Source organism: Phacochoerus africanus, chromosome 16, assembly GCF_016906955.1.
Source record: "Phacochoerus africanus isolate WHEZ1 chromosome 16, ROS_Pafr_v1, whole genome shotgun sequence".
In the NCBI taxonomy this organism is placed as follows: Eukaryota; Metazoa; Chordata; class Mammalia; order Artiodactyla; family Suidae; genus Phacochoerus; species Phacochoerus africanus.
In genome coordinates this window covers 14,033,211-14,048,231 of record NC_062559.1, presented here as the reverse complement: position 1 = coordinate 14,048,231, position 15,021 = coordinate 14,033,211, and the positions used below count along the sequence as shown (strand labels likewise).

Sequence of the window (15,021 nt, the reverse complement as noted above, 5' to 3'; positions counted from 1 at the left end):
AAACCTTAGAACATTCTTTAAAAAAAAAAAAGTAGGGAGTTCCTATGTGGCTCAGAAGTAACAAACCAGACTAGTACTCATAAGGACTCAGGTTCAATCCCTGGCCCCACTCAGTGGGTTAAGGATCCAGCATTGCCGTGAACTGTGGTGTAGGACACAGACGTGGCTTGGATTTGGTGTTGCTGTGGCGTAGGCTGGCGGCTACAGCTCCAATTCCACCCCCTAGCCTGGGAGCCTCCAAATGCCGTGGGTGTGGCCCTAAAAAGACCAAAAAAAAAAAACAAAAAACAAGTGGGGTCCTGGCACGTGAGGAAGTCTCAAACTGCCTGGCACAACTGTGATTCAGGTTTGACAGTTTTATCAGCCTGACCAACAGATCTTTAAACTGTCTATCTGAGAAGGAAAGGGGAAAGAGCCTATTAAATACTTCATTCCCAGGGAGAGTAAACAGAACACAGGGGTATGCCAATTTAAGGCCAAAGGTGGGGAAGGTTGCAGAGTGGGGACAGGCACTTGGTGGCACTCCTGTCTTTCCTTACTCACCTGCCACACTTGGTGAGTGGCATCTTTTCTTTTTCCAACACGCGGTGCTATGAATGCTCAATTTAACTTGTCCATACCAATGGAATACAGAGGCTTAGGATAGACTGAAAATTCCTGACACAAAAGCCACTTCCCCAGCAAGTACATTACAAATAAGAGGTACAAAAGCAGTGCTTCCCTCTCAAGTCAAGATGGCAAGGAAGTTGGCCAGTGTGTCATCAGGTTGGAGGCTGGACAGCAGTCCAAAATGAAAATTCAAATAGGCGTTTACATAAGGCACCGCAATAGCAAGTATCTTCATAATAACAGGGTAGTTTACTCCAAGAGAGGAATGGACCTAAACATGATCAGTCAGATCCTATTTAGAGCTTTTCCTTAAACTGCATCTAAGTTATTTACTAAAGAAGGGTAAACAACAAAAAATAGTGTGCTAAAAGCTGATGAATTCAGCTGTTCACCCAACACCTAATTAAGCAGGTAAAGGTTAACCTGTGTCTAGCTACCAACGTTTGTAACTTAAGCAAATGTCCACTTGTGACACAGCCAGTAATTGAAAGTTTTATTTTAAGAGCAAACCTCATAAAAATCTTTTAACTATTGGGGAGTTCCCATTGTGGCTCAGAGGTAATAAACCCAATTAGCATCCATGAGGATGCAGGTTTGATCCCTGGGCTCGCTCAGTGGGTTAAGGATCCCGAGTTGCCATGAGCTGTGGTCTAGGTCACAGACGTGGCTTGGATCCTGCATTGCTGTGGCTGTGGTGCAGGCCGGCAGCTACAGCTCTGATTCGACCTCTAGCCTGGAAACTTCCATATGCTGCACAAGAGGCCCTAAAAAGCAAAAAAAAAAAAAAACTCCACAAAACTTAACCATTGGATTTATATAACATTCCAAAGGCCCTGATTATACTGTCATATTCTATCTTAATCTACCTGTCTCCTACAGTTCGGAAGAGACATCTTAGCCTGTGCTTTATCATTTGACCTTCTTGCTTCTCACTCCGGATAAGGATCTGAATTCATTTTCAAAGAACTGCATAGAGCTTGCCAGGCAGTCTTCCAAATGGGACGGAGAACAAGTTCCAGTAATTTGGCCTCACCTGAAGCAAAATAAAGTCATCCAGGGAGTTCCCATTGCGCTCAGTGGTAACGAACCCGACTAGTATCCATGAGGATGCAGGTTTGATTCCTGGCCTCACTCAGTGGGTTAAGGATCCAGCTTTGCCATGACCTGTGGTGTAGGTCACAGATGTGGTTCGGATCCAGCATTGCTGCAGCTGTGGTATAGGCTGGCAGCTGAAGCTCCAATTCAACCCCTAACCTGGGAACCTCCATATGCCACCGGTGTGGTCCTAAAAAGACAAAAAAATAAAGTCACACAGAAGACAGGCCCTGGTCACAGAAATTACAGGGGGGAGAAATGAGGAGAAGGAGCTCCCTTTTCCCCATCCTGCTGAGATCCACGGAAACAGCCCCCAGGGCCGCATTCTTCCGCTGCTGTCTCCGGAGCTATGAGGTAATTGGCTACTAATAAGAGTTACAAATACAGATGTCGGTGGATGCCTTGCTTTCTTTACATTACTGCCAATTAGAGGTTATCTCTGTAATAACCATAATTCCCACTCGAAGTCCAAAGCTGACCGTGTGGGTGTGGAAGGAGGTGTGTTTTAACTGGAGGGGAGGCTACAGTCAAAATGCAGTGGACAGAACCCGCTGAGAAGGTGCCCCCAGGGGCCTATCAGAATGGAGAGCCCCAAAGGGCTTGGGAATTGTGGCTTTCCGGTTACTTCCACACGTTTTTAAAATTTCGCCTTCAGATTTGTATTGAAAGCAGGGACAGTGTGCATAGTAACCTGTGCACTTTTCCGGGATAATGAGAACAGTTACAGTGATTGACCACACGCGGGCAAAATGCTGATGCGACTGAAACTGACAATGCTTTATATAAATAACATTTTAAATAGGAAAGACTAATCACCTTATGCACTGCTTATTTAATAATGCAGCTTATGCTGTTTTGTTTGCTTATTAGGAGTGAAAAAGAAAGAGGGCACTCTGGAATGGGAGCAGTGAGGAAAACACTACCAGCTTAGTATATATTAACAAAGTCACGTGGCTTATTAAAAAACCGATGTCATTTTCTTTTGAGTTAAAAGCAATATATCATTAAAACAACAGGAAGTGATCATACAACTAACTGGATTTGTCCTGGCAAGAGAAGATCTTGAACTGTACATTCAAATGTGGCCATCAATTACAAGAGGAATTGAAAAATTGGCATGTCCCCCCAGAGGAAGAGAACCAGGATGGTGAGGGGTCTAGAAATCATTCCCTGTGGGTTAACAGTTGAGAAGAGAGGGGGGGAATGAGCAGAGAGTGCTTAGCATGGAAAAGATAGGAAGGGCTGTCCAAACCAGAAGCCTTATTCTACACAGCTCCGAGGCAAAACTATAATGGATGAGTAAAAGTCACAGAAGTTTCAACTAAGTTTCAACACAGGCAAACACCCACATACGCAAGAGAATGTGTCCTCTACTCAATGGGGGGGTGGGGTGGGGGTGGATGACCCTTAAGCTTCCTCCAACTCTAAAATTCTGTGATTTTCTTGAACCACAAATATACTAGTTATTTTTAGACCTGAAACATCATTGCTGAATCCAATAAATAAATCCAAAAAAAAGTGAGCTAACCACTGGATTTTTCAGATTGTAGACATCTATTGTCTTCATTCAGGAAATGGAAACAGGGCTCCCATGGCTCTGTTAACACACTAGCTGGTGATGCAAACCTTGTTTGGATATATTTTAGAGGCAAGGCAAAGAATGTGTATTGTAAATTACACATTCGTAACCTTATCTCTTGAACATGAAGTGCACAAAAGTTTCCAATCCCATTTCACCCTCACCATAAGACACACAGTGCCTGAGCACATAAAGATAAGGCCAGGTGCTCCCATTGTGGCTCAGCAGGTTAAGAACCTGACATACTCTCTGTGAGGATACAGGCTCAATCCCTGGCCTCGCTCAGTGGGTTAAGGATCCAGCACTGTTACTAGCTGAGGCATAGATCACAGATGCAGCTCAGATCTGGTGTTGCTGTGGCTGTGGTATAAGCTGGCAGCTGCAACTCCGATTTGACTCCTAGCCCAGAAACTGCAACTTCGGCCATAAAAAGGAAAAGAAAAAGAAAAAGAAAAAGCCGTAGGCTTAAGCCCAAAGACCTTGTTTTCCATGTTTTAAATTAGTGCGACTGAATTCCAACATTTCATGCACATTTCAAGGGGCCTAGCACTCCAATCATCTACTATACTTAAAAAGTCTTGCACAGTGAAAGATTTGCAATGTAAACAGTACAACTTAGCCATATTCTATAAAACTGGAATTCCAATTTTCAGGTTTGAACTTCAAAAAAGAAAAAAAGAAAAACAGTTGTAGAATAACGGATTGTTTTTGACTGCCTCAAACCCCCTGGATGCTAAAACTGTAGTCATCTGCACTGCTGCCACTTGAGGTCTCAAAACAGACTCGGGAACCCAGTAGGGCCGGTTCCTTCCCAACTACGACAACTGCTACTAAAATGGATTGTCTGCTTACGATCTGCCAGGCACTGCCTACACCAAGGGCTCTCCTATCAGCTCAAATAATTCTCCCATTAGGGAGTGAAGGCTATTATCATCATCCCAAGCAAAGGAGGATGAGCTTAAGCATTCTGAGCAAAGATGATAAGCAAGGGACAGTTGCCTGACCCCAAAGTCCATGCTCTTTCTCCCCCCAGTGTCCTTGCTCAGCACCTACACTTGAACAACAGTACAACACCCAAGTCCTGTGCTAAAAGCTCTGATACCCAGAGGCAGCCCTGGGCAGGCCCCCGTCCCCTCGAGCAGCCCCACACTTGTAACTGTTCTCAAGCCAAGGGTGGCAAGAGAGGAAGGCAGAGATGGCAACAACTTACTGTATCTGCAACTAATAAAAATATATCAAAAGGGAAACAGCCCCTACCCACATTAACGTGTAACTATGGGTCTGTTAAACTTTCACTCTGGAAAGTTTCATTTCTTTCTTTTGCTTTTTTCTTTTTTTCTTTTTTTTTTTTTTTTTTGCTTTTTAGGGCCGCACCCGCGGCATACAGAGGTTCCCAGGCTAGGGGTCTAATCAGAGGTATGGCTGCCAGCCTTCACCACAGCCACAGCAACACAGGATCCAGGCCCTGTCTGCAACCTACACCACAACTCATGGCAATGCCGGATCCTTAACCCACTGAGCAAGGCAAGGGATCAAACCCACATCCTCATGGTTCCTAGATGGATTCATTTCCACTGCACCATAACAGGAACTCCTGGAAAGTTTCATTTCTGAAAGCAATGAATTCTGATTATCTCTACTCAGAAAACAACTCAGTTTGGGACATACACTGGTATAAAAGCGTATGCCTTTTGCAAGCTTCCTCTTGCAAGCTTCTATAAAAGTGAAAAATAGCAAAAATCCTCTGCAGAATCAGGAAATAACAACTTATAAAAGAAATACTACCTTGACTTAGATATAACTCTTATTCACTCTTTATCTACATGCCACTTCTTAGCACCCAAAATTTTAAAGTCCAGAATGGCCTGAATTCACGCTTGAGTCACCAAATCATAGTCATGAGCACTCATGAGTTCAGAGGACATTTATAAGAAAAGGGAAGGGACCCTTCAAAGCATACTTCCTCTTGCCACCAGCCACCCCTCCACCTGCAGCTATCACAGGCTTTTGAGAGGGAGCCGGCACCAGAGTGCAGGAGGCGGCCAAGGTGGCAAGGCACAGGGTGAAGGAAGGCCCTTTGTGTGAGGCCCAGGTCTGAGAGCTGGCACTATCCTGATCAGCATGCCCGCATCTGCCTCCCGTCTCACTGTGCCCGCAACACCTGAAATTCCTGCTAGGGATGGGGGGAGGCGGGCAGAGAGCATGTGGAGTGGATTTTCCTCCACTCTACCCCTCTCTGTGGTCTCATCCTGCAGAGCCATCACTCGTCTGTGTGGCAGGAGGCAGGCAAGGAGGCAGAAAGGGGATGCAACGTGAATTTAGGATATCCACCAAAGACACCGGCCCTAAGGGAGCACAGCCAGATGTCAAAGGCCTTCTGGCGAGAGTTAGAAAGGCAGGACGTGTGCTTACCTGGCCGCCAAAGGGTTCTTTCTTGGCCAAGCTTTGAGCTTGAGGGGGGCCCTGGGCAGGTGACAACCTTGACGGGCTCTTCTTACTCTGAGGCAGCAGGGAGGACAGGAAGCCCACACGTGGTGACTGAGAGAGGGATGCGTTCCTCTGGCTGCATACCATGGCTCTGGGCAAGCAGACACAGCACGAGGTCACAGCGCTGGAGGGGGATCTGGGAGAACCCGGGGCACAGACCTCCCGGGCTATGGATGCCACCTTGGGCCAGGGCCTTGGCCAAGTTCACAGGCCTGGGCTTTAAGGTGACCTGATGCTTGGTCCTATTCTTGCACAAAGGGAGTTTGCAGCCTAACTGGCTCAACCGGGAAAGTGGCAGCTCTTGGAGGCCTGTGACAAAGCTCAGGGCAGCACTGAGAGCCACTGGCCACACATGGCGCTCAGCCCCTGAAACATGGTTAGTCCAAATGGACATGTGCTGGAGGCATAAAATCCACACTGGGATGCAAGACTGAGCAAGAAAAAGAGTGTTAAATATCTCAGGAACACGTTGTTTATATTCATTACATGTTGAAATGTTGGGCTAGAAAAAATGTATTGTTAAAATTAGCTTTTTTTAAACACAGCTACTTAAAAATTTCAAGTTCAGTTTTCAGCTGGCATTTTATTTCCATCAGAGAGTGCTAGCTCGGAATCCAGAGCACTTTCATCTGCTATGGCACCTGCCCCCCTGCAGGTCTGGAATCTGCCTGCCTGGGTTTACATCCCAACTCACCAACCACCAGCTATGGGACCCGTGGTGGCCGTATCCCTTCAACTGCTATTATCGTCATCACTCGGGTCTTCAGCTTTAAGCGGCTGCTTTTCAAGGTTGCTCAAATACCTCTCTCCCAGTCCGCCTACCTCTCCCAACCCTGAGACTGGAGTGTGCCTCCCTGGGGGTATGCGTCCAACCCGTGGTTGACAACCTTGTCCCTGGTGAGGCAACCCTTTCAATGCACAGAAACTTCCTAGGGCCGTATGACAGTGGCTGTGTTTATTAGCCCAGGCTGCACACATCTGGATATGCAGGCCCCTGGCAGAGCTGCGTGTTTCCCTGAGGTGGGGACCAACCAAAGGCCCGGGGGACCTAACTCAGAGCACTCAGACAGACGCAGTGGGTTCCCTGGAGCCTCCGGGCAATTTGGCGGAGGCACCAGGAGGGGAGCGCAAGGGGGCGGGGCACACACTCACAGTTCCGAGTCCCCCAGGCGGTCCATGTTGGAGACGTAAGGAGGCAATTTGTGTTGGACCAGGGCCTCCTCCTCTTCTGGCTGTGGCTCCTCTTTCTTCAGTCGGTGGATTTCGGCTTGCAGTGCGAACAGCTATGCAGAGGTGGGGGGCGAGTAAGACGGTGATCGCACCGACGAGCCCTCCCTCCCCCGGGGAAGATTAGACGTCGCATCGGAAACCCAGCCGCACTAGCTCAAAAGGCCGCTCGGCCTCGGCGTCGCAGTGCCTGGCTCTCCCTCCAAAGACTAGAAGTATGAGTGAGGCTGCTGTTACTCGACGACGGGGAGGTGAGAAAACTAAAAATCGTTAGGTATACAAAACCTACTATTTTTTTTCTTTTTATCATTTGACTTGCTTCTTCCTGAATTCACTGAAGAAAAAAAAAAAAAAAAAAAAACTCTATCAATCCTGCTTTGCTCTTTCAAATCAACAGACTCTTGAACTCAGATGGAAAAAAATGTAATGAAGGTCAGCGTCTTTGACCTTTTGCCCCAAATCCAAAAATCTTAAACCTCCAAACCTAGGCAGCTTATAATCTTCCTTTTTCTGAAAAATCCTCCCTTTTCTGAAGATGTGTTCATTTCAAGGTGAGAGAAATGCTCGTACATTTGCATTTATGTAATGTGGGCAAATGTAACGGCAAATGTGAGCACCACGGAGCTATCATTTCTACCTGGAGAAACTTAAATGAGCTGAGAACAAGGGTACCCGGGCAATAAACAATACAGTGGGCACAGGTGGAAAAGGAGTCGGGTAGGAAGCAGACATACGGAAGCAGGTTAGCTGTAAGGTGACATCAATGCATAGAGTCCTTTTTCTCTTAAAAGTTCACTTTTCTTACTATGTGGTTCGTGCTACAGGACTGAAAACATGAATCTCGCCTCTGGTTTTCCAGGACTTGTCACAGCCCCCAAATCCCCAATACTGATTTTCTGGCTACTTTCATCCAAGATCAGTGCTTTCCTATACTGAATCAGCCCTCCATGGCCACGACCTGATTTCACATACACAAAGCGCAAGTATTTCCCAAGGAGCAAGCATCGTTCAGAGCAAACCTTCTGGCGCAGAACTTCATTTTCTTCTTGAACCTGGTTGGTCCTTTGGCACTCCGCATCAAAGTTCAGGATCACGGGAACTGGTGCACCAAGTTAAAGAATAAGCCTGCCTTTGACTTGACTGTGGTGATTACGTCACAACATGTAAATACAACGCATCATCAAGTTTTATACCTTAAGCATATACAATTTTTAATTGTCAATTATACTCCAATGAAACTGAGAAAAAGTCAATTGAAATACATATATTACCACAAATTGCAATAAAAGAACTCAATAAATCTATTAAAAAAAGAAAAAGAAAAAAGAAGTTCCCATCATGGAGCAGCAGAAACAAATCAATGATCCCTGGCCTCCCTCAGTGGGTTAAGGATCCAGCATTGCCATGAGCTGTGGTGTAGCTCGCAGACATGGCTTGGATCCGGTGTTGCTGTGGCTGTGGTGTAGGCTGGCAGCTGTAGCTCTGATTTGACCCCTAGCCTAGGAACCTCCATTTGCCGTGGGTGTCGCCCTAAAAGAGAAAAAAAAAAAAAGAACAGGCCTGCCTGTGAAACAATTAAAAGCCGTTCTCAAACTCTTGACACCACAGCAACACCCTTGAACATGACACAAAATAAAAGCTTTGTGCTGTGGGCGCTTCACAGCTTTATGAATACTCTCTCCCTTGAGGCCAGGCCTGACCTGACTTTGTTCAGACAGCCCACAGACACGCGATGACCTGCCTGGCCAGGACATAAGTCCAAACCTGATATTTTCCCCCAAATACCAGCAGTTAAAGAGCTAGTATCCTGTGGGCTTCACAGTCAGTCAGTCTAAGCTTTAGTGACATTCAGCTAAAAGCCTGCCCAGTTGCCAGTGGCTCTGCGGGCACACTGCCAGCTGCTCTACCAGGTGGGCGGAAGGACTGGCCATTCGGCTTTCCCCTCCCCAGACTGAGCCTCCTCTGGCAAAGGTTCCGCCTCAGAAGCAAGCGTTCTGCAGACTGCACCGTAGGAGCGTCCACATTCTAGGTCACCAGGTCAATCTTTCCTAACTACCGTAGACAGCTTCAGCCTGGAGGAGCACAAAGCTGGCAGGGCTCAGTACTGGGGAAGCAAACCTCCCTGGAAGGCCCGCAGGGTCAGGCCATAACCATCTCTGGGCGGGGCCCCCTGCTCGTTTTGTTTGAAGGCCGTCGGGATGAAGAGCAGCAACAGCGGGGAGAAAAGGCCAGCCTGGCCGGGGTGTAACTCACACTCAACACAGCACAAAAGGAAGCGGCTCCCTTCCGACCTTCACCAGAAGATGTTCCTCCCGGAGACCAAAAAGGCCATGGTGGGTGGGCCTCCAGAACACCCCGTTTATCAGGAACTCACCAGGCAGCCCCATGCAAACCCAGCTCCCTTCACCTCCCATGGAATTCCTGCATAAGCAGCCAGGAGGATGTCCCAGGCTTGCCAGGACAAAACAGTAAACAATGTAGGCTGTAAATTAATTACATCCTTGCTCTCTCTCAAATATCCACACATATATTCTTTTGGGGGGGGGGCGGTCTTTTTGTCTTTTCAGGGCCTCACAGGCGGCATATGGAGGTTCCCAGGCTAGGAGTCCAATCGGAGCTACAGCTGCCGGCCTGCACCACAGCCACAGCAACACCAGATCTGAACCGTGTCTGCGACCTACACCAGAGCTCACAGCAACGCCGGATCCCTAACCTACTGAGCAAGGCCAGGGATCGAACGCGCAACCTCATGGTTCCTAGTCCAGTTCGTTTCCACTGTGTCATGATAGGAACTCCCCACATATACATCTTAAAGTTGCTCTGTTCTCTGACAGGTTGAGAGACACTGAGGTCACTGTAAAGAGAGTGACCCAGACACTAACACAGAGAGGAATTTCCAGCCCAAGAAGTGTTCTCACCTGCTACCTAATCCCAACAAAGGCCAGAGAAATCCTGGGGAGGCACAGAGCATGCGCAGAGACGGTACTCTCCAGGTTGGCCAGCAGAGCAGCTCTGTACCGCCCCCAGGTCTGCTGAGCGAGGCCCTATTTGAAAGCTCCTCTGGAGGCACTAGCTCCCCCCCCCCCCCCCCCCCGCCCCGCCACTGCTGGTCCAGTCCCTGCCCACCCAAGGTCAACTATTCAGCAGCAGAGCAGCAGAACTAGAATTACGATTCCTGCCTTACTGATGAAAATAACCACAATCTGTCTGGCCCCCTCACATGACACATGACAATGATCCTTGGGCATTTTGTAAAAGAACTGATTGCGTTACGAGCAAAAGCCACTGAATGCATGCTGGGATGCCTGAGACTGGGCCCACAGCCCTGGGCAGTTGGGAGGATATGCATGCACTGGAACAGGACGCTCAGGAAGTTGTGCAGGGAGAGGATGAAGGTGTCGGCCCACTGGCGAGAAAAGTAGGTAGCGAAGGTGGGGTTGGTGTCTGGGGATGGCAGGAAGGGCAGGGCAAACCAATCCTTCCACTCAGCCTGGTTCTGGAGCTCCGGGGCCTGCTTTGCAAAGAATTCCTGAGCCTTGTCATTTCTGTTTGTCTGCCAAGACACAGAGGAGGTCGCAAGGAAGGGGAAGAGACAGAAGTCCAGAGGTAAGATTCTTCTCCACTGCCCAGCAAAGAGCCTTTGAACCTCGGCCTGCTGGGTAAGTGGCCAAACGTGATCTATAAGCTCTATAAAATAAAGGAAATTGGAGTTCCCCTCATGGCTCAGTGGTTAACGAATCCGACTAGGAACCATGAGGTTGAGGGTTCGATCCCTGCCCTTGCTCAGTGGGTTAAGGATCCGGCGTTGCTGTGAGCTGTGGTGTAGGTCGCAGATGTGGCTCGGACGCCACGTTGCTGTGGCTCTGGCGTAGGCCGGCGGCTACAGCTCCGATTAGACCCCTAGCCTGGGAACCTCCATATGCCACGGGAAGCAGCCCTAGAAAAGGAAAAAAAAAAAAAATTAAAGGAAATCATCATTCTTTTCTCAAGTCCTTCATAAACTTCAAAGAAGCTGGTTTAGGAGTTTCTGCTGTGACATAGCAGGTTAAGAATCCAACTGCTGCAGAGGCACCAGTTCAATCCCAGGCCCAGCACAGTGGGTTAAAAAGATCTGGTGCTGGTGCAGCTGCAGTGGAGGTCATAGATGTGGCTCAGATCCAATCCCTGGCCAGAGAACTTCCATATGCCACACATTTGGTCATAAAATTAAAAAAAAAAAAAAAAAAAAAAAAGCTGGTTTAAACTAAAGTCCTGATGATAAATGGCATCCTCAAAATTAATTCCGAGCTGATTCTTCCATTATCCAACTGATTTACTCCCCAGGTCAGCCATAATCTTTATACCTCAAACTTTAACCCAGCTCCTTATATCCTTTAAAATACCACTCAGGCTTACGTGCTTAAAACAAGAGGGGAAATAGGAATGAGGAAGACAAGTCAGATGATCTACAGATCAGAAGGAAAAAAAAAAGTCAAAAATAATTTGCACTGTGGCTGTTCCACCCCTTCCCAGAGTAACAGAGAGAGCCGTCCCTAGGCATTAAAAGAAAATCTACTTCTGGATCAAAGAACTCTCCACCAAGAAATCCCAGAACCAAAAGCACCTGGATTGTGTAGACGAGATAAAAGCGGAAAAGACTGGTTTTCAACTTGTTGATAGTGGGTCTATACATATCTTCCAAGCGGCTGAAGAGCCTACGCTCCAGGTAGTTCCAATAATCTCGAAGGGCAGCCAGGTCATACACCTGCATTAACTGCTGCAGCTGGTCCACAATCTTGTCCACCTGGTAAGAGAAAAACCCGATGGAGAAGGTGGTGTAAAACAGAAGGGATTTTTCCCTCATTTCAGAGTTAATACAGTTTTTCCTTTTGCTGTGGCTTCTGGATATTAAAAAAAAAAAAAATTAGGTTAGCAATCTACAAAACTTTCAAAACACAATAATGTAATAGCTTTGAAGTTATTTCCTGATGTTAGATATGTGTTTTGACCCTGAAAGCAGGCGTGGAAATTTCAAGTGTAAAAGCACTCTGGCCCAGAAACCAGAAGATCTGGGTCCAGGACCTGGATCTGCCTCTGACTTACTCAACCATCCCAGCAACATCACTGCAACTCCCTGGTGACCTGAGATTTCAAAAAGCAAAAAAAGAGTGAGACAACCTCCATGCTCCTCCTCCCAATGCCTCCATTCCAGGATTCCGTGTCCTCAAAGCACACCAAAACGCTGCCAGCTGCTCAGTGTTAGCCAAAGGAGTCTCCTCCTTGTGAGAAGTGATCACACCAGAGTACATGAGACGGAAAAGCTTTTGGATATGGAAACCATTCCAACACCCCTATTCTACAGATCAGGACACTGAGGCCTGGAGAGCTGAAATGATTTGCCTTTGCCACCAAGCAGCCACTAACTTCGGCAAGACAAGAACCCAGGTCTCAGAACTCCCCTCCAGTGTTCTTGCTGCTGGCTCACTGCCTCCCTCAATTCACCTGCCTACACCACCTGAAGTCAGCAAACATATACACAAATCATACACATGTAAATTCCAAGAATTTCTCAACAGAAAAATCACGTCGGAGCTAAGGAAGTATGTTTTCAAATGTACAGGTCTTCCTCAATGGTGAAGCAAAGCTGCCAATGAGTTACTGAAGAAGCCATTTCAAACACACAGACACCTGAACCCAGCCAACACATTGGGCCGCAGATCACTTTGCTCTCGATGCCAGTGGAAGCCAACTTTTAGATATTTCTGTTGCCAAAGCCCAAGCATCTACCCAACCTTAGCTCCTAAAACCTCATCGCCATCCTGGCCAATGATTGGCCAGCACCTGCTGGGAGACGGGTGGAGAACGGAGCCCTGGACCGGGAGTCAGGGCACCAGGGCTGCAGCCTCAGTGATGCTCTGATTCGCTGGGCAACTTCAGGCAAGTCCCGTCCCCTCTCAGGGCCACAGTTCCTCATCTGTCAAGCGAGTGCCGGACGCGCTGATGTCGACGGTCCCCCTGGCGCGGTGACAGCGCCACTCCCGCCCGGGAGGGCAGTGCTGGGGTACAGCCAGCTCTAGGCTCCCTTGGGGCCGCCCCTGTCCGCGCCGCGCCGGCCGGCCTCTCACCCGAAACCCCTTCTCCTTGTCCGCCTTGATCTCGGCGTCCAGCTGCCGCAGTGTGTGCGTGAAGCCGCGAAAGAGCAAGTACTCGCGGACGAGCTCGTCAGTGCGCTCCACCGCCTCCGCCATCTCTGCGCCAGCGCCTTGAGGGGCAGAGGCGCGCGAGCGACGGAGGGGCGGGGCCTGAGCGGCGAGGGGCGGGGCCGGGTGCGGGCGCCGAGCGCGTCACCCAGCGGCGGGCCTACCAGCCCGCACGCACCGCGCGCCGCGCGCCTGTGGTCCCGCCCCGGCCTCGCCCCCGCCCCGCCCAGCTGCTCCCGTCACCATAACCCCCCCGCAGGAGCAAATGAAAGAAGCGCGGCTCGTCAGAGTTTACTGGCTGCGGTTTTGTCATCTGAGTTATTGAAAGTGGCGGCTGCCGTCCAAGTCAAGGAGGGCCGGACCTTCGTGATCATCCCAGATGGTCACGAGGCAGGCAGGGGGCTGAGGTGCCCTGCTTGTTGGTATTACATCGCGAATCCTCTGTGCCCTGCCCTCGTTTTACAAAGGGGGAAAACTGTAGTCCTGAGAGGCAGAGTGACTTGCGTGAAGCCACACAACCAAGTGTGTTATCAGAGAGCTCTGACTCCCCCAAAAGCCTGCTGTCATTAATAAGATATATTAACACCACAGGTACCCTGTTAAGTGAAAAAAGGCAAGTTTCAGAACAGTATTATAATATGGTTCCGGTTTCTTGAGCGGGGGAGGGAAAGGTATGCGTGTAAGTGTTTGTGTGTACATTTTTAAAATTCAGGAATATTACATGCTAAGCGCTTGTAGTTATTTCCTCTAAGAGGTGAGACTATATAGGGGACTTTCACTTCCTATTTTTTAGTTTTTTACTTGAAATTTTTATAAAGTGCCCATATATTTGTTAGCAGGGAACCTGTATCTTTGAGCCACACTTTCCTTGTCTTAAAATACTGACAACACCTACCTTGCAGAGTAATAATAAAAGTGTAATAAAATAATGTATATAAAATGCTTAGCCCAATGAATAAGCCCATGGCTGAACTGCAAATTCTGTCCCCTTCTTCCCTCTAATGGTATGGCTGTCTATATTTGTCAAAGTACTACTCAGAATCACTACTGCCACTCAACTCAGATCCTCCTGTCCTACCACACGGAAATTTAGCCCCAAAGCTGTTCTGATCGGCCCAGGAGAACCCTGAAAAAATAACAAAGAGCAAAACCTATGGCAAGACAAGGCAGAGTCAGTCTTGTTCCACCCTCTGTGCCTGCTTTACCTGTCTCCATAGGTGTAAGTTTCCCCCAGGCAAACAGCCTTGCTGCACAGGCCAGGAAAGAAGAGTCACCTGTGTGATTACTAGGAGGCCCAGAGCAAATCCTTCTTTGACTGCAACCTTAGATCTTCAAAGGGGGGTGAACTTGGGAAATCCACACAAGTAGCCAACACCAAAACAAAACCTTCCCCTCCAGGGACACTGTGAATTAGGTTTCCCTAAAGACACCTTGAAGCTGCAGCCACAGCTTCCACCTCCCCCACCTCCAACTGCCCTGGCAACTTCAGACCAAGGCCTATAAAACCAACTAACATTGGTTTTCTAATCAACAAAAAGCAGCTCCCCTGGGTCTTAACAGGAACGCTTTCCTCTACCAGGAATGCCTTCTCCCAGATTCTCATATGAATAGCTCATTGGAGCAAACTCACCAAGGGGGCTGCACATGTTTGCACTAATGTCACCTTCTCAGAAAGGTCTGACTATCCTGCAGAAAAGAGCAGTGCTCTTACCTCCAGAATTCTTGTCCTTCTTGACCTGTTAGATCCTTCTCCATAGCACTTATCACCATGTCACGGACTAGATATTTTACTTGTTTTATTTGTCCCCCACCCCCACCCCAAGTTATATGCTGCATAAAAAGAGA

The 15,021-nt window shown here is 48.2% G+C and overlaps 1 protein-coding gene across 1 annotated transcript in view; it reads right to left on the bottom strand.

Annotated features, from left to right (window-relative positions):
- WDR91 (WD repeat domain 91) overlaps nucleotides 1–13,276 on the bottom strand; it is a 30,911-nt gene extending 17,635 nt beyond the window's left edge. The window contains 6 exon segments of the mRNA XM_047763114.1: nucleotides 5,696–5,861; nucleotides 6,923–7,053; nucleotides 8,017–8,099; nucleotides 10,343–10,550; nucleotides 11,601–11,780; nucleotides 13,102–13,276. Coding sequence (XP_047619070.1) covers nucleotides 5,696–5,861; nucleotides 6,923–7,053; nucleotides 8,017–8,099; nucleotides 10,343–10,550; nucleotides 11,601–11,780; nucleotides 13,102–13,224 — 891 coding nt within the window. The 5' untranslated portion in view covers nucleotides 13,225–13,276.
- Nucleotides 13,277–15,021: the final 1,745 nt, after the last annotated feature.